The following is a 20,035-nucleotide window of genomic DNA, read 5'->3' on the forward strand; positions in this document are numbered from 1 at the left end:
AAACACTTGAGTGTATGATGGCAGGTTTAGGAGTTATGAGCCCAAACGCGTCGGGCATTGCTATAGCGCCACCTATGGGCCGATTTGGCTGGTTCACTGTATCTGAGTAGCCTGCTAATATACAACCAGTTGACCAAGTGGCAAGTTTCTACGACTTACGGTTTGTGCTGGGCGACGCGTTTTATGGCGGAAAAATAATAATAATAATAATAAATATAGCTGCAAGCAGCGATTAGCGGGGTTCAAGCGATCTGGGACCTTAAAGGGGTCATAGCGTGAAAATCTGACTTTTTCCAAGTGTAAGTGCTATAATTGGGTCCCCAGTGCTTATATCAACCTAGAAAACATGAAAAAGATAAAAAATAAAATAATCGAGAGCACAATTGAATTTCAATTACAACAAACCACCATCATTGTGATCAGTGTTTGCATTTCATCCACTCATTTGCATTTTAAAGGAAACACCCAAAAACTGCACAATTTTGCTCAGGCCTACAAAGTGTCAATTTTAACATGCTATAATAAATGATCTGTGGAGTATTTTGAGATAACACTTCACATACACACTCTGGGTACACAAACAATTTATTTTACATCTTTAAAAAATCTCATTATATGAACCTTTAAGACCTTTAAGGGCATGCCTGTTTAGATTTGCTGCATTGTTATCAAATCTACTTAGAATATGAAATACTAACATGTTACCAATTAGGTAAATTTTCTGAAGAGAAAATTATGTGGTGCATGCTGTTGCAAGATTTGTCACACAAAATGTTTCAAAAATTGTTAACATGAGACAAAACAGCCCACCACAATTTCTCTACGATGTTCTGATATAGAGATATAGGTCTCATATGGCTAATCTATAACACAGCAATGATGAAGAATAAGCTAAAACACATACATGCATTTACACACAGAAGCAGAAATGGCAGGGTTAGGAAATAAGACTTTGAAATAAATGACCAATCTCCATATGCTTGGTGTCCTTTAAGAGTTCATCAACCTATTTAAATGTTTATCCTATGTTCGAATGTCACATGACTGTTAAAACGGATACCGTCAGAATGATTGACGAAATGTTATTTTAACATAATAATACTGACTTCATAAAGTTAAATCATGCATCCATTGATGAAACCTGTGAACACAATTTCATTGAGTATACATTTTAAATAATAAATAATAATTTTAGCCAGCAGATGGCAGAAGATGACCTTCTGCCATCTGTTGGCTAAAATTATTGTTTTCCTTTTACAATTAATTTAACATAAAATTAGTATTGAATATTTAAAAGTAAATAAAGGTAGACACATTTTTAACTCAAATCCTGATAAGCATGCTCTTAAGTATATTAATGAGGGTCTGTGTTTCACACAGAGAGTATATATTTTTCATATAATCCTTTTATTGTGTTATTGTAAGAGAATACTAATTTATGGATTTGGAAACAATAAAGCAAAGTTACATATTTTAATAGAAACATTTTTAGGCTCTGTCATGTTAAATTGTCAAATAGTGGTATAGCTCTGCAATTATTTTCATGTGATTTTAGGCTGGGCCAATAAATAACTGATCCAGATATGTTTTCAATATCAAATTATGTCAATAACAAATGTCATGTTATTTAGTAGATTTGCAGCAGATTTGCTGGTGAGCATTTGTCTGTGTTACTTTCATAAAGTGCTGCTTTTTAGTCGGGTTCTAGCATGTCATTTATGTGAATAATAACCAATTGCATTATCACATGAAGTTTTTGGTGCAATATTTGAAAAATAACATATAAAAATGTAACAACTTTGTATTATACATCATGTCAGGACACGTTTATGTCATGGAAGGTAGAATAGAATCCTAATGCTACTGATGTAAATAAATGGAGATAATGAAAAACTTTAATCCATATCTTTATGAGTTCCTTTAAACACACATGCTGCAATTCAGTCGTACAAATGGCACCTACACCAATGTGTGACATCACATGAAATCTATGCTTACAAAAGCAGGTATTCAAATTCATTACATTTTGTATTTGATATACCTTTACACACAGAGGACAGAAAAATGTACTGCGCTGATTTTATTGTTGTTGACTGAAAAAATTCTAGTAGTTTTGAAAAGTTGTTTTTGTAATTCAAAGCTAAACAACTAAAGGAATAAGACGTACAATTGGTGATAACAATTTGGCATTCATATTTGCTCACAGACTACAGGAAATTGTATTGCATTGGCTTTAGTGGTGTTGAGTGAAAAACCAAGTATTAGTTCACAAAATAGTTTTTTCATATAAACATAAACATATAGAGCAGTGGTTCTCTACTCCGTTTCTGGAGAACCACTGCTCTGCACATTTTGTATGTTTCTCTCATCTGACACAATCAGTTTAGTTAATAGAGATCTCTACTATTGTGCTGATTATGTGAAGCAGGTGTGTTGAGAACCACTGATCTAGAGAACTGTTTACTTTGCACACATTGTGTTAGATGCAAAGATTTTCAGAAAGATGAACTAAAAATCCTCACAGACACTTGGAAACATAAGACCAACAGTCCCATGAGTTTAGTTGTAATCACACACCATTAGGCTTGACTCGTACATGGTTAATACTGGTTGGCTGTTGAGTGGCATGTTTTCAAAGATAAATAATTATCCTCATAGACCATTATAAGAACCTGAAAGTAGATGTAATGTGCAAAATAACAAGTAGGTCAGACAAATATTTATGTGTCATATACATATGCTATAGTTATGGTTATTTGTTCTTAAGTTATAGCGCCACCTAATGGACAATCTCTGCAATTTTTTGCATGTGACCTCAGCTTGGGTCTATACATATGTGTACCAAGTTTCATGTTGATATCTCATTCCTATCATAAATGATAGCAATTTAAGTATTTGTGGCCCCGCCTCTTCGTACTTTTGACCGTAGTGTTGCGACGACGAGTGCAAAGTTCAACTTTTTTTCGATAATTATTGATATTCAGTGTCTAAGGAATATTCCAGCACTGGATTGGTTCAGATCGGTCAAAAAACCTAGGACTAGTTCGCAAAAGTAGGTTTAAGAGAAAATTATGAATATCTAACAAACGATTCGACTGAGACAAGTGCTTCTTGAGGAAAAGTTGTTCATTAAATGTAGCTCTATTAAATGATATAAAGATCTTGTTGATATCTGAAACACTGCATAATACACAATCACTTAAACATTGAAAAAACGTGATAGCGCCTCCCGGAGGCCGAATTTTTTCTTACTCTGCACAGACCTTCATGGCCAAGAGACAAACAGGTCCACCACGTTTCGTTTCGATCGGCCTCCGTTAACCCTGCCCAATAGCTGCTTTTTCTTGATTGGCCGATGGCGGCCATGTTTTTTGAGCTACGCGAAATTCCTTTCCCACACAGATAGTACCCTAGACCAAGAGCACCCGTGCCAAATCTCAAGTTGATCGGTCCCAGATTTCTCTAGTTACAGCTCTTCAAAGTTGAAGTAGTGTTATAGCGCCAACTAGTGGTCAAGCGATGCAATTTTTTGCACGTGACCCCAGAATAGTCCGCTGTATATGTGTACCAAATTTGGTTTCGATACCTCTTTCCAATCCCAAGTTACAGCCATTGAAGTCCAAGAGGCTCCGCCCATTGGGGGCGTTTGGGCGTGGCTTGACGACGACGAGTATAAAGTTCAACTTTTTTTTGATAACTTTTCATATTCGCACTCCAAGGAATATTACAGCACTGGAACGGTTCCGATCGGACAAAAAACCTAGGACTAGTTCGTTTTTATTTTTTTCGACAAAATCGAAAATAGCGAAAAAATTTTCATGACGGAAATGAAATCGGAGATAAACGTTTTGTTCGTCTTGACGCAAGGAATCCAGGGATATAAGACACTTGACATTTGGACAAGAATTCTGGGAGTTATGAGCATCAACGCGTTTGTTATCGCTATAGCGCCACCTATAGGCCAATCGGGTTGATACTCTATCAACCTCTCCCCAAATTGGGTCCTACCATTTGGCCAAGTCTCAAGTCTCTAGGCCTTACGGTTTGGTCTGCACGATCCGTTCTACGGCAGAAGAAAAATAATAACTAGAATAATAATAAAAATCCATACAAATACAATAGGGTTTCAGCCCTACGGGCTTGAACCCCTAAATATAGCTGCTAGCAGCGATTATCGGGGTTCAAGCCATTTAGATCACAAGACGTTTAAGGACATGGCCATATAGATATTCTGCATTGTATATTGTACACACACACGTTTACCTGAGAAAGGAGAAACAAGACTGTTAAAGAACAAGACTTAATATTGACATGGTTATACACTCATTTGGTATGTAGTTTTTTTTATAAAAAAACAAAAAATATATAATTCTTACTGCAAATGTCGTGTAAGTGCCTCCAAAATTATGTTCACGTTTCACAGCTATCATAAAATGACATGAGTGTTAAAACTGATAACTCAGAACAATTGAAGTGGTAGTCTTTCACTAAATGTGATTTTAATATTATAACAGTAAAATCATGAAGTTAAAGGTGCAGTGTGTACATTTTAGCGGCACCTAGTGGTGAGGTCACGAATTGCAACCAATGGCTTAGTCCACTGCTCACCCCTCGCTTTTGAAACACATAGAGAAGCTACAGTAGCCGCCACCAGACAAACATGTCATCGTCGGAGACAACTTAGTAAAAAAATTTGCCCGTTAAGGGCTTCTGTAGAAAAATGGCGGCAGAAAATGGTGACTTCTATGTAAGGGGACCCTCAGTGTATGTAGATAAAAAGGTCTCGTTCTAAGGTAATAAACACATACCGGTTCATTATGAAAGGTCTTTATACACCCCTGATAATATAGTTTTGTATATCATTTTGCATTTTCGTCAAGAGATCCTTCTAAAAATGACACACTGCACCTTTAAATGTGTACAGAGTTCTATTAATAGTAGACTTAGTTAAAGAGTAATCATCTTCTGGGTTTTCTGTGAGTGCAAATGTCAGCCAGTGATTGATCCTCTACAGCCATCTAGTGGACATAACGGAAAATTGCACCTAAAAATCACAATAAGGAATTTGAGTATATTGACAGATCTCAATAATACTTGTATGCTTTGTCATAAGCTTTAGGGGCCGTTCGTCAGGGCCGTTTTCAAAATGACTGTGTGATAGCTATACTTCTGCAAAGTTGTTTTTGTATTTGTATTATACAGTGTAGAGAAAATTGTACTGCACTGGCTTTACTGTTGTTGAGTGTAAGAACTGAAACAATTTATTAAAACAAAACCAGATACGTTATCTGAATGGTGGATGGTGTTATTAAATCGTGTCAATAACAAATATCATTTCATTTAGCAGATTCATGTTCATGTCCTTTAATCGAGTACCATGAAGGCTTTCTGTTTTAGTTAGGTAAATAAAGTGAGGTATGCAAGTTATTAAACCGTATATATCTTTATGGACAAAAGGAACATACACAAACATGCTCTGCACATTTTGTATGTTTCTCTCATCTGAAACAGTCATTTTAATTCATAGAGATCTAGGTCTTACTAAATGGTTGCTTGTTTAAATCTTTTAGACTATTTTTTAAACAAAAGTAATTGTTCTTATAGAACATATATATTCTTTGACATAGATATGATGTGCAAACATACAAGTTTTTCAGATGACAGCCTCTGTCATATTATAGTAGGCCTAAAAATAGTACTAAAGCTGTACATTTTTTATATTTAACAACTGGCTATGTCCATACATAACTGATCCAGATGTGTTGTTTATATCAAATGGAGTTAATAACAAATATGATGTCATTAAGCAAATGTCAGTCAGATTTGCTATTAAGCACTTATTTGTAAATAGAAAATAGAAAATAGATTAGAATACTAACTTTTAAATCTAGATTAAAAACACATCTGTTTAACTCTGCATTTACTGAATGAGCACTGTGCTGCTTTACACTGACTGCACCTTTAACTCAAGCCACTATTACTCCTGTTTTATTCTGTTTAACATTTTAAACTGTTTTTATTAAAATCACATTCATTTTCTTTAATTGTTATTCAAAATTCTCATGTATCTTTTTTTATTGTGATTTTATTGTGTATCTATTATTTTTAAATTTTCTTTTTTCTCTTTTATATATTGTTTTCTCATTTCTATGTAAAGCACTTTGAATGACCTCTGTGTATGAAATGTGCTATACAAATAAACTTGCCTTGCCTTGCCTTGCCTTGTGTTCACACACGTGCTGTGCTAGAGTAAGTTTTCAGTAAACATTTATATTTAAAATAACCAAGTGTATCATAACATTACAATTTCATTGCAATAATTCTATAAACAATTATTGAAAACTTTATAAGACACAGCATGACGTGTTTATGTTATGGAAAATAGATTAGAATACTAAAGCTACTGATAACCAAATATTTATTCTCTTTATGTGTGATTATTAGTTATTATTTCTAATGTTGGCCTATTATTGTTCTTTAAGGATCCACATATTTACAGCAATCTTTTTCATACCTTTAAGGCCAGTTCACACTGGTCAGACAACTACCAACTCCAACAGACACCAACAGACAACCACATTCTAAAGTCTCATTTACTTTGATCCAACAACTTCCAACAGGGGTTTCACACTGGTCAGACAGACTCCAACAGACGCGTCTGTTGGAGTCTGTCTGACCAGTGTGAAGTGACCTTTAGGATTTGAAGAATTCTAAGACAACATTTGAAGCTTTATAACTTCATAGGGTTGTTTCCCACAGGTTTAAATTGATGCATGACTAGCCATTAGTTATGTAAAAACATTTAGGTACTTTTTACAAACAAACCTTATAAAAAACATTACTGGTGTACATCTTAAGACAAAACTATGGCCCAGATATATTTAAAGGTAGGCCAGTGTAAGCTATTTTCGAGTAAGATAACTAAAACTTAAGCCTTAATTTTAGTCTGTAACTACACATAAACCAATGGTCAGTAACATGAATCTCTAAGACTAGTATTCAAAGTTAGTCATACATTTTTGTCTTCATGATTAAACATAACTGCTTTAAGTATCATATGAAAAAAATATTTAAATTATTTAAATTATATTTAAATCCAAATAGTAAGACTGATTAGCCCTAGCTAACTACTAGTTCTTCAGACTAGTCCTTAAAACACAGTCTTTACTTAATGGCTACTGTATGTTTTTTCAACCAGCCCTAGTCTTGGAAAGACATATATTGTCTGATCTTAATAAAACTGTTAATATTTTGTCATAAGCTTCACATTGCTAGTTAATTAGTTAGATATACTTAGTCTGGCCCATTTTGAAAATGTCACATTTCAAAATGCTTGAATTGATTACCTCAAGTCTTTTGGGTTTAATGAGGTAAATGACTGCAAATCATTAAATCTTATAATAATTTTCATGCAGATGCAAACCCATGGACAAAAGGAACATAACAGCAGCTACAAATGAAATAAAGAATACAGGTTACAAATGGTGCCCACCTCACTATGTGACATCACATCAAATCCAGTAATACAACGGCAAAATTTTATTTTATGTTTCATATTGATATTTGCCCAGATAGTACAGCAAATTCATAAAATTGTTTTTCATATAAACATAAACATCTAGAGCAGTACTTTCAACTCAGTGAACCGCAGTGGTTTCTCAAGACCCAATGCTCGGCACATTTTGTATGTTTCTCTCATCTGACACAATCAGTTCAGTTCATACAAATCTCTACTGATGATTAAAGTAGATTTGTTTAAAATAGAAGACTTTCGTATATGTGCAGAGCAGTGGGCCTCCAGGAATAATTTTGAGAACCATTGATCTAGGGCACAGTTAACGTAACTCCCGTTGTTCTAGATGCAAATATTTCCGGAATGATGAGCCAAAAATCATCAAAGACACTTGAGAACATAAGACAAACAGGCCCATCAGTTTAGTTGTAATGGCACACCATTACGCTGGACTCGTACATGGTTAATGCTGGCTGGCTGTTGGTCGTCATGTTTTCTAAGATATGTAATTATCCTAAAAAACCCTTATAAGAATCTGAAAGCAGATGTTATGTGCAAAATAAAAAGTAGGTCAGACAAATATTTATGTGTTGTATACATATGCTATAGTTATCGTTCTTTTTTCTTAGGTTATAGCGCCACCTAGTGGACAATCTCTGCAATTTTTTGCATGTGACCTCGGCCTGGGTCTATACATATGTGTACCAAGTTTCGTGTTGATATCTCATTCCTATCATAAATGATAGCCATTGCAGTATTTGTGGCACCTCCTCTTCGTACTTTTGACCGTGGTGTTGCGACAATGAGTGCAAAGTTAAACTTTTTTTGATAGTTATTGATAATCAGTGTCTAAGGACTATTCCAGCACTGGATCGGTTCAGATCGGTCAAAAAACCTAGGACTAGTTCGCAAAAGTAGGTTTCAAAGAAAATGATGAATATCTAACAAACGATTCGACTGAGACAAGTGCTGCTTGAGGAAAAGTTGTTCATTTTAAGTACCTCTATTAAATGATATGAGGATCTTGTTGATATCTGAAACACTGCATAATACACAATCACTTAAACACTGAAAAAACGTGATAGCGCCCTCCGGAGTCCGAATTTTTTCTTACTCTGCACAGACCTTCATGGCCAAGAGACAAACAGGCCCACCGCGTTTCATTTCGATCGGGCTCCGTTAACCCTGTCTAATAGCTGCTTTTTCTTGATTGGCCGATGGCGGCCATGTTTTTTGAGTTACGCAAAATTCCTTTTAAACATAGATAGTACCCCAGACCAGGAGCACACCTGTCAAATGTCAAGTTGATCGGTCCCATATTTCCGTAGTTACAGCCCTTCAAAGTTGAGGTGGTGTTATAGTGACAACTAGTGGTCAAGCGGCGCAATTTTTTGCACCTGACCTCAGAATAGTCCCCTGTATATGTGTACCAAATTTGGTGTCGATACCTCCTTCCCTTCCTAAGTTATAGCCGTTTAAGATCAAGAGGCTCCGCTCATTGGGGGCGTTTGGGCGTGGCTTGACGACGGCGAGTCGAAAGTTCAACTTTTTTTTGATAACTTTTGATATTCACACTCCAAGGAATATTACGGCACTGCAACGGTTCCGATCGGACGAAAAACCTAGGACGAGTTCGTTTTTATTTTTTTTGACAAAATCGAAAATAGCGAAAAAAATTTCATGACGGAAATGAAATCGGAGATATACGTTTTGTTCGCCTTGACGCAAGGAATCCAGGGATATAAGACACTTGACATTTGGATAAGATTTGTGGAAGTTATGACCATCAACGCGTTTGTTATCGCTATAGCGCCACCTATGGGCCAATCGGGTTGATACTCTATCAACCTCTCCCCAAATTGGGTCCTACCATTTGGCCAAGTTTCAAGTCTCTAGGCCTTACGGTTTGGTCTGCACGTTCCGTTTTACGGCAGAATAATAATAACTAATAATAATAAAAACCTTGGCAATTACAATAGGGTTTCAGCACTTCGTGCTTGAACCCCTAAATATAGCTGCAAGCAGCGATTAGCGGGGTTCAAGCTATTTGGGATCACAAGACGTTTAAGGACATGGCCAAATAGATATTCTGCATTGTATATTATACACATACACGTTTACCTGAGAAAGGAGAAACAAGACTGTTAAAGAACAAGACTTAATATTGACATGGTTACACACTCATTTTGTATGTAGTTTTTTTTAAATAAAAAACATAAAAATATAATTCTTACTGCAAATGTCGTGTAAGTGCCTCCAAAATTATGTTCACCTTTCACAGCTATCATAAAGTGACATGAGTGATAAAACTGACAACTCAGAACAATTGAAGTGGTAGTCTTTCACTAAATTTGATTTTAATATTATAACAGTAAAATCATGAAGTTAAAGGTGCAGTGTGTACATTTTAGTGGCATCTAGTGGTGAGGTCACAAATTGCAACCAATGGCTTAGTCCACTACTCACCCCTCGCTTTTGAAACACATAGAGAAGCTACGGTAGCCGCAACCAGACAAACATGTCATCGTCGGAGACAACTTAGTAAAAATTTTGTCCGTTAGGGGCTTCTGTAGAAAAATGGCGCCAGAAAATGTTGACTTCCATGTAAGTGGACCTTGGTGTATGTAGATAAAAAGGTCTCGTTCTAAGCTAATAAACACATACCGGTTCATTATGAAAGGTCTTTATACACCCCTGATAATATAGTTTTGTATATCATTTTGCATTTCTGTCAAGAGATCCTTCTAAAAATTACACACTGCACCTTTAAATGTGAACAGATTTCTTTTAATAGTAGAATTAGTTAAAGAGTAATCATCTTCTGTGTTTTCTGTGAGTTCAAATGTCAGCCAGTGATTGATCCTCTTCTGCCATCTAGTGGACATAATGGAAAATTGCACCTAAAAACCACAATAAGGACAAATTGAGTATATTGCCTGATCTCAATAATACATTGTATGCTTTGTCATAAACTTTAGGGGCCGTTCGTCAGGGCCATTTTCAAAATGACTGTGTGATAGCTATACTTTTTCAAAGTTGTTTTTGTATTTGATATATATAAATATATATAAATTAATTTATACAGTGTAGAGAAAATTGTACTGCACTGGCTTTAATGTTGTTGAGTGTAAGAACTGAAACATTTAATAAAACAACCAGATACGTTATCTGAATGGTGGATGGTGTTATTAAATCGTGTCAATAACAAATATCAATTCGTTTAGCAGATTCATGTTCATGTCCTTTAATCGAGTACCATGAAGGCTTTCTGTTTTAATTAGGTAAATAAAGTGAGGTATGCAAGTTATTAAACCGTATATATTTTTATGGACAAAAGGAACATATACACAAACATGCTCTGCACATTTTGTATGTTTCTCTCATCTGAAACAGTCATTTTAGTTCATAGAGATCTATTCTGTAGGTCTTACTAAATGTTTGCTTGTTTAAATGTATTAGACTATTTTTTAACAAAAGTAATTGTTTTTATAGAACATATATATATTCTTTGACATAGATATTATGTGCAAACGTACAAGTATTTTAGATGACAGCCTCTGTCATATTATAGTAGGCCTAAAAATAGCACTAAAGCTCTGCATATTTTTATATTTAACCACTGGCTATGCCCAGATTACTAGTTCATTATTAGAAATACTTAGTCTGGCCCATTTTGAAAATGCCACATTTCAAAATGCTTGAATTGATTACCTCAAGTCTTTTAGTTTTAATGAGGCAAATGACTGCAAATCATTGAATCTTATAATAATTTTCATGCAGATGCAACCCATGGACAAAAGGAACATAACAGCATCTAAAAATTAAATAACGAATACAGGTTACAAATGGTGCCCACATCACTATGTGACATCACATCAAATCTTTGAATACAAAAGTTTTTTTTATGTTTCATATTGATATTTGCCCAGATAGTACAGCAAATTCACAAAATTGCTTTTCATATAAACATAAACATCTAGAGCAGTACTTTCAACTCAGTGAACCACAGTGGTTTCTCGAGACCAATGCTCGGCACATTTTGTATGATTCTCTCATCTGACACAATCAGTTCAGTTCATACAAATCTCTACTGATGATTAAAGTGGATTTGTTTAAAATAGAAGACTTTTGTATATGTGCAGAGCAGTGGGCATCCAGGAATAGTTTTGAGAACCACTGATCTAGGGGACAGTTAACGTAACACCCGTTGTTCTAGATGCAAATATTTCCGGAATGATGAGCCAAAAATCCTCACAGACAATTGAGAACATAATACAAACAGGCCCATCAGTTTAGTTGTAATCGCAGACCATTACGCTGGACTCGTACATGCTTAATGCTGGCTGGCTGTTGGTCGGCATGTTTTCTAAGATATGTAATTATCCTAATAGACCCTTATAAGAATCTGAAAGCAGATGTTATGTGCAAAATAACAAGTAGGTCAGACAAATATTTATGTGTTGTATACATATGCTATAGTCATCGTTCTTTGTTCTTTGGTTATAGCGCCACCTGGTGGACAACCTCTGAAATTTTTTGCATGTTACCTCGGCCTAGGACTATACATATGTGTACCAAATTTCGTGTTGATATCTCATTCCTATCATAAATGATAGCCATTTAAGTATTTGTGGCACCGCCTCTTCGTACTTTTGACCATGGTGTTGCGACCACGAGTGCAAAGTTCAACTTTTTTTGATAATTATTGATATTCAGTGTCTAAGGAATATTCTAGCACTTGATTGGTTCAGATCGGTCAAAAAACCTAGGACTAGTTCGCAAAAGTAGGTTTATAAGAAAATTATGAATATCTAACAAACGATTCGACTGAGACAAGTGCTTCTTGAGGGAAAGTTGTTCATTATAAGTACCTCTATTAAATGATATGAAGATCCTGTTGATATCTGAAACACTGCATAATACACAATCACTTAAACACTGAAAAAACGTGATAGCGCCTCCCGGAGGCCGAATTTTTTCTTACTCTGCACAGACCTTCATGGCCAAGAGACAAACAGGCCCAACGCGTTTCGTTTTGATCGGCCTCCGTTAACCCTGTCTAATACCTGCTTTTTCTTGATTGGCCGATGGCGGCCATGTTTTTTGAGCTACGCGAAATTCCTTTTAGACATAGATAGTACCCTAGACCAGGAGCACCGGTGCCAAAGGTCAAGTTGATCGGTCGCATATTTCTATAGTTACAGACCTTCAAAGTTGAGGTGGTGTTATAGCGCCAACTAGTGGTCAAGCGGCGCAATTTTTTGCAGGTGACCCCAGAATAGTCCCCTGTATATGTGTACCAAATTTGGTGTCGATACCTCTTTCCAATCCCAAGTTATAGCTATTTAAGTCCAAGAGGCTCCGCCCATTGGGGGCGTTTGGGCGTGGCTTTACGACGGTGAGTCGAAAGTTCAAATTTTTTTTGATAACTTTTGATATTCACACTCCAAGGAATATTACAGCACTGGAACGGTTCCGATCGGACAAAAAACCTAGGACTAGTTCGTTTTTATTTTTTTCGACAAAATCGAAAATAGCGAAAAAAATTTCATGACGGAAATGAAATCGGAGATATACGTTTTGTTTGTCTTGACGCAAGGATTCCAGTGATATAAGACACTTGACATTTGGACAAGATTTGTGGGAGTTATGATCATCAACGCGTTTGTTATCGCTATAGCGCCACCTATAGGCCAATCGGGTTGATACTCTATCAACCTCTCCCCAAATTGGGTCCTACCATTTGACCAAGTTTCAAGTCTCTAGGCCTTACGGTTTGGTCTGCACGTTCCGTTTTACGGCAAAATAATAATAATAAATAAAAATCTTAACAATTACAATAGGGTTTCAGCCCTACGGGCTTGAACCCCTAAATATAGCTGCTAGCAGCGATTATCGGGGTTCAAGCCATTTAGATCACAAGACGTTTAAGGACATGGCCATATAAATATTCTGCATTGTATATTGTACACACACACGTTTACCTGAGAAAGGAGAAACAAGACTGTTAAAGAACATATTGACTTAATATTGACATGGTTATACACTCATTTGGTATGTAGTTTTTTTTTATAAAAAACAAAAAATATATAATTCTTACTGCAAATGTCGTGTAAGTGCCTCCAAAATTATGTTCACGTTTCACAGCTATCATAAAATGACATGAGTGTTAAAACTGATAACTCAGAACAATTGAAGTGGTAGTCTTTCACTAAATGTGATTTTAATATTATAACAGTCAAATCATGAAGTTAAAGGTGCAGTGTGTACATTTTAGCGGCACCTAGTGGTGAGGTCACAAATTGCAACCAATGGCTTAGTCCACTACTCACCCCTTGCTTTTGAAACACATAGAGAAGCTACAGTAGCCACCACCAGACAAACATGTCATCGTCGGAGACAACTTAGTAAAAAAATTTGTCCGTTAAGGGCTTCTGTAGAAAAATGGCGGCACAAAATGGTGACTTCTATGTAAGGGGACCCTCAGTGTATGTAGATAAAAAGGTCTCGTTCTAAGGTAATAAACACATACCGGTTCATTATGAAAGGTCTTTATACACCCCTGATAATATAGTTTTGTATATAATTTTGCATTTTCGTCAAGAGATCCTTCTAAAAATTACACACTGCACCTTTAAATGTGTACAGAGTTCTATTAATAGTAGACTTAGTTAAAGAGTAATCATCTTCTGGGTTTTCTGTGAGTGCAAATGTCAGCCAGTGATTAATCCTCTACAGCCATCTAGTGGACATAACGGAAAATTGCACCTAAAAGTCACAATAAGGAATTTGAGTATATTGCCAGATCTCAATAATACTTGTATGCTTTGTCATAAGCTTTAGGGGCCGTTTGTCAGGGCCGTTTTCAAAATGACTGTGTGATAGCTATACTTCTGCAAAGTTGTTTTTGTATTTGTATTATACAGTGTAGAGAAAATTGTACTGCACTGGCTTTACTGTTGTTGAGTGTAAGAACTGAAACAATTTAATAAAACAAAACCAGATAAGTTATCTGAATGGTGGATGGTGTTATTAAATCGTGTCAATAACAAATATCATTTCATTTAGCAGATTCATGTTCATGTCCTTTAATCGAGTACCATGAAGGCTTTCTGTTTTAGTTAGGTAAATAAAGTGAGGTATGCAAGTTATTAAACCGAATATATCTTTATGGACAAAAGGAACATATACACAAACATGCTCTGCACATTTTGTATGTTTCTCTCATCTGAAACAGTCATTTTAATTCATAGAGATCTAGGTCTTACTAAATGGTTGCTTGTTTAAATCTTTTAGACTATTTTTTAAACAAAAGTAATTGTTCTTATAGAACATATATATTCTTTGACATAGATATGATGTGCAAACATACAAGTTTTTCAGATGACAGCCTCTGTCATATTATAGTAGGCCTAAAAATAGTCCTAAAGCTGTACATTTTTTATATTTAACAACTGGCTATGTCCATACATAACTGATCCAGATGTGTTGTTTATATCAAATGGAGTTAATAACAAATATGATGTCATTAAGCAAATGTCAGTCAGATTTGCTATTAAGCACTTATTTGTAAATAGAAAATAGAAAATAGATTAGAATACTAACTTTTAAATCTAGATTAAAAACACATCTGTTTAACTTTGCATTTACTGAATGAGCACTGTGCTGCTTTACACTGACTGCACCTTTAACTCAAGCCACTTTTACTCCTGTTTTATTCTGTTTAACATTTTAAACTGTTTTTATTAAAATCACATTCATTTTCTTTAATTGTTATTCAAAATTCTCATGTATCTTTTTTTATTGTGATTTTATTGTGTATCTATTATTTTTAAATTTTCTTTTTTCTCTTTTATATATTGTTTTCTCATTTCTATGTAAAGCACTTTGAATGACCTCTGTGTGAAATGTGCTATACAAATAAACTTGCCTTGCCTTGCCTTGCCTTGTGTTCACACACGTGCTGTGCTAGAGTAAGTATTCAGTAAACATTTATATTTAAAATAACCAAGTGTATCATAACATTACAATTTCATTGCAATAATTCTATAAACAATTATTGAAAACTTTATAAGACACAGCATGACGTGTTTATGTTATGGAAAATAGATTAGAATACTAAAGCTACTGATAACCAGTGTTGGTCATCTTACTTTAAAAAAGTAATAAGTTACAGTTACAAATTACTTATCCCAAAAAGTAATTGAGTTAGTAACTCAGTTACCACATTGTAAAAGTAATTAGTTACTCAGCAAAGTAACTGTGACGTTATTTTTTAAGTTGTATAACGCTATTACGTTCTATAACATCTTTAATATCAAAAATGTATATTAACTGATTGAAAAATAAAAACACTATATACAGTATTTTAGAACATTTGGTATTTATTTGAACTCAGTAGATTGCAGCCTGCCATATATGCATAGAAATAAAAACATGTAAAAAATAAATATTGTGCAAAATTAAGACACACAAATGTAAACTTGGGTAAAAAGAAACAAAGGAAAACCTGGCCATTAATGCAAATCTCTGTAACTGTATATTAGGCCTACTGCACAATAAACAGAACACTATCCAACTCTTAAATATTCAGTACAGTAACAAAATTGAATATTGAAAATAAATAATGTTCACATACTTTGCATTCAAGTGCAGAACTAAGACACACAACTGTAAGCTTGTGTAATAAGAAAAAAATGAAAATTTGGCCTTTAATTAGTGCAATTATCTGTTTCTCTATAATGCTGCACAATTAACAGAGCACTATCCAACTCTTAAATATTCAGTAAAGTAATACAAATTAAATATTGAAAATAAATAATATTCAGTTATTCACACACTTTGCAATCAAGTGCAAACTAAGACAAACAAATGTAAACTTGTGTAAACAAACAAAGGAAGATCTGGCCATTAAGTAGTATAAATCTCTGTACCTATATATTATTGCACAATAAACAGAACACTATCCAACTCTCTATGTATGTAGATTAACATGTTGTTTGTTCTCAGTTAGAATGAACAATACATTAATCTATACTAAAATACTCCTCTCATCTAACAACTAAACCAGTGGTTGTAACGTAGGAGGAGAAGCTTTTCGAATCTTTTGTCTGACAGTCTGTTCCTCTTCGGAGAGAAGACAAGCTTGCCCAGGCTGAACAGTCTCTCAACAGGTGCACTAGATGGTGTAGCAGCATTGTAACGTAGTGAAATTTTCTTGATGAGAGAAAATTCACACAGAGAGTTTAAGTTTTGTGCTGAAGATCTAATATAGTCTGCCACTTGGTTTTCTGCTGAAGATGAAGTTTCCTCCTCATCCTCCTCAAAGGAAAAGAAATCGTTCTCTTTGACTGAATCTGTGTGATGTGAAGATGTGCTGGGACCTGGCTGTGGTTCGTCGAGGACAATTCTTCTGCACTCTGCCAGCAAACTTGCCTTAGCCTTATCCTTTAACTCCTGTGAACGCAGCCAGCGAAGTTTGAATTTTGGAAGAGTTACAGCAGCAAGTATAGCCTCCTCATTTCCCAGGACATCAGCAAATCTGGTTTTGATAGACTGAAATGATAATAATAATAACATTAAATATATGTATCAAAACAAATCAGTGATATTATTATTATTATTATTATTATCATAATTAGTAGCAGTTGTATTTATTATTATGTGTACTATAGCAATGTTCACTTAACAAATAATAAAATATCAAATTCAAGTTCTTACTGTGACTATGGCATCAGGAAGGTCTCTCAGTATTTGCAGGTCACTTTTAAGGGCTTCTGTCTTCAACATTAATGTCTCGATCGTTGGTAAGAGTGTACCATAAAAACAGTTGTCTTCTCCCTGAAGTATATCCAAGGCAACTGTAAGGGGCTTCATCGCAGTACAGTACTCCTTTAAAAACTGGTGTTCCCTTTCTGTTATCGCTGCCAGTCCTAATTTGGATGAAATGGTGTTAAGGTCTACCATGGATATTTCACAGATTCTAGCCAGGGCATCATAGAAGGAATTCCATCGTGTTGTACAAGGTACAAGCAGCTTTTTTGACACCAACTCATCAACTGTTTCAGTAGCCAAAGCAGATCGACTAGTCTTGTTCCATAGGGAAGTACATTTGGCAGTAGCACTTCTATAAACAGCCTTTGTTCCAGATTTTGACAGCAGCCACTTTTCAACATCAGTGCATGAAATCAGGTTTAGTGTGTGTGATGCACATCTCTTGTGGGGGGGCAAAGTGATCACAACATCACCATCATTATCATCAGTTGCATGTAGAGCAGCATTAATGTCTGTAAACGTCACCTCATCTTCATTGTCTTCTTCAGAATCACTTTCCTCAAGTGGCTGGTACCTCTTAAATGCTTTAACAAAATTAGAGCCGTTATCAGTCACTGTTGCTGTGATTTTGTGTGTTATCCCATATGTTGAGTGTATATTGTCAAGCTCAACTGCAATGGCGTCATGAGTATGATGCCCCTTAAACCGTCTGCAGGCAAGAGCTGCTTTCTCTCTTTCCATGTTATTTGGATTGATCCAATGTGCTGTCACACCCAGGTAACTTTTATTGTGGGCAGTCCAGATGTCTGCTGTAGTTGAAATGTACTCAAGTTCCTCAAATGACGTTTTGAGCTTAATATTCATTTTTTCATATTCACTGTCTATGAATTTAGCAAAAGTGTTTCGGCATGGGGCAACCCCCCTTCCTCCTCCTCGTATTGGTATTTTAGCAAGGATCGCTCTGAATGACTCAGACACCACAGTTGACAGGGGGAGCATGTTTTCAACAACATACCTTGCAATCAACGTGTTCAGCTCGGGCTTGGTCACCTGTTGCTGACCCGAAAAATCGAGCGTTGCTTGTTTTAACAGAGTGGCTCCGTCTCCTTGGCTGGAGCTCAGGCTAGCTGCATCTGGGGTTGGGTTAGCAGCAGCAACAAGTGTCGTGTTAGCGTGTGTTGATGTGAGGTGCTTCATAAGATTTGAGTTGCTTGAGGCAGACGTCGATAAAGTCTTTTTTCCTGGGCATAGCGTGCATGTAACGTAAACATTCTTGCCTTTAATTTCAATTAATGAGAAGTAATGCCGGTACTTCCAGTTTGCGAACGCAACCTTTGAATTTCCCCGGCTCATCGCCATTGTCACTCACGCTGTCTTGTGTTGGTAGTCAGCGCGTGCAGTGAGACAGCGTGAGCAGGGCACCGCCCACCCAGCCAATCATCATGGCATTTGAAACGGTGTCATCATCCCCACCCCTGCTCTCTCCAGGCAGCTGATGTGTAGCCAAAGCATGACACCTCGCGCTTTATTCAACCAAATTGTAGTAACGCAACACTTTACATTCTCAGTAAAGATAACGGCGTTGCAACGATGGGAAAAGTAATTAATTAGATTACTCCGTTACTGAAAAATGAACTCCGTTACTAACGCCGTTATACTTAAACGCCGTTACTGCCAACACTGCTGATAACCAAATATTTATTCTCTTTATGTGTGATTATTAGTTATTATTTCTAATGTTGGCCTATTATTGTTCTTTAAGGATCCACATATTTACAGCAATCTTTTTCATACCTTTAAGGCCAGTTCACACTGGTCAGACAACTACCAACTCCAACAGACACCAACAGACAACCACATTCTAAAGTCTCATTTACTTTGATCCAACAACTTCCAACAGGGGTTTCACACTGGTCAGACAGACTCCAACAGACGCGTCTGTTGGAGTCTGTCTGACCAGTGTGAAGTGGCCTTTAGGATTTGAAGAATTCTAAGACAACATTTGAAGCTTTATAACTTCATAGGGTTGCTTCCCACAGGTTTAAATTGATGCATGACTAGCCATTAGTTATGTAAAAACATTTAGGTACTTTTTACAAACAAACCTTATAAAAAACATTACTGGTATACATCTTAAGACAAAACTATGGCCCAGATATATTTAGAGGTAGGCCAGTGTAAGCTATTTTCAAGTAAGATAACTGAAACTTAAGCCTTAATTTTAGTCTGTAACTACACTTAAACCAATGGTCAGTAACATGAATCTCTAAGACTAGTATTCAAAGTTAGTCATACATTTTTGTCTTCATGATTGAACATAACTGCTTTAAGTATCATGTGAAAAAATATTTAAATTATTTAAATTATATTTAAATCCAAATAGTAAGACTGATTAGCCCTAACTAACTACTAGTTCTTCAGACTAGTCCTTAAAACACAGTCTTTACTTAATGGCTACTGTATGTTTATTCAACCAGCCCTAGTCTTGGAAAGACATATATTGTCTGATCTTAATAAAACTGTTAATATTTTGTCATAAGCTTCACATTACTAGTTAATTAGTTAGATATACTTAGTCTGGCCCATTTTGAAAATGTCACATTTCAAAATGCTTGAATTGATTACCTCAAGTCTTTTAGTTTTAATGAGGTAAATGACTGCAAATCATTAAATCTTAATTTTCATGCAGATGCAAACCCATGGACAAAAGGAACATAACAGCCGCTACAAATGAAATAAAGAATACAG

General features: G+C 35.6%; 1 protein-coding gene across 1 annotated transcript; it reads right to left on the minus strand.

Moving 5' to 3' along the window:
- Positions 1–16,567: 16,567 nt before the first annotated feature.
- Positions 16,568–19,113, minus strand: LOC135735441 (uncharacterized). Its single transcript, XM_065253868.2, has 2 exons — positions 17,234–19,113; positions 16,568–17,068 (listed from the first exon to the last, which is right to left on the minus strand). Exons 1-2 carry the CDS (start codon positions 18,644–18,646, stop codon positions 16,568–16,570), a joined length of 1,914 nt encoding a protein of 637 aa, XP_065109940.1. The 5' UTR covers positions 18,647–19,113.
- Between the last annotated feature and the right edge of the window lie 922 nt (positions 19,114–20,035).

This window comes from Paramisgurnus dabryanus, chromosome 4 (assembly GCF_030506205.2).
Source record: "Paramisgurnus dabryanus chromosome 4, PD_genome_1.1, whole genome shotgun sequence".
In the NCBI taxonomy this organism is placed as follows: domain Eukaryota; kingdom Metazoa; phylum Chordata; class Actinopteri; order Cypriniformes; family Cobitidae; genus Paramisgurnus; species Paramisgurnus dabryanus.

Excerpts from the sequence above, each read along its gene's own strand:
- LOC135735441 (XM_065253868.2), bottom strand. The coding sequence starts at position 18,646 with ATGGCGATGAGCCGGGGAAATTCAAAGGTTGCGTTCGCAAACTGGAAG. Across the intron at positions 17,069-17,233 it reads TTCCTGATGCCATAGTCACA|TCTATCAAAACCAGATTTGC; the intron begins GTAAGAACTTGA and ends TTATCATTTCAG.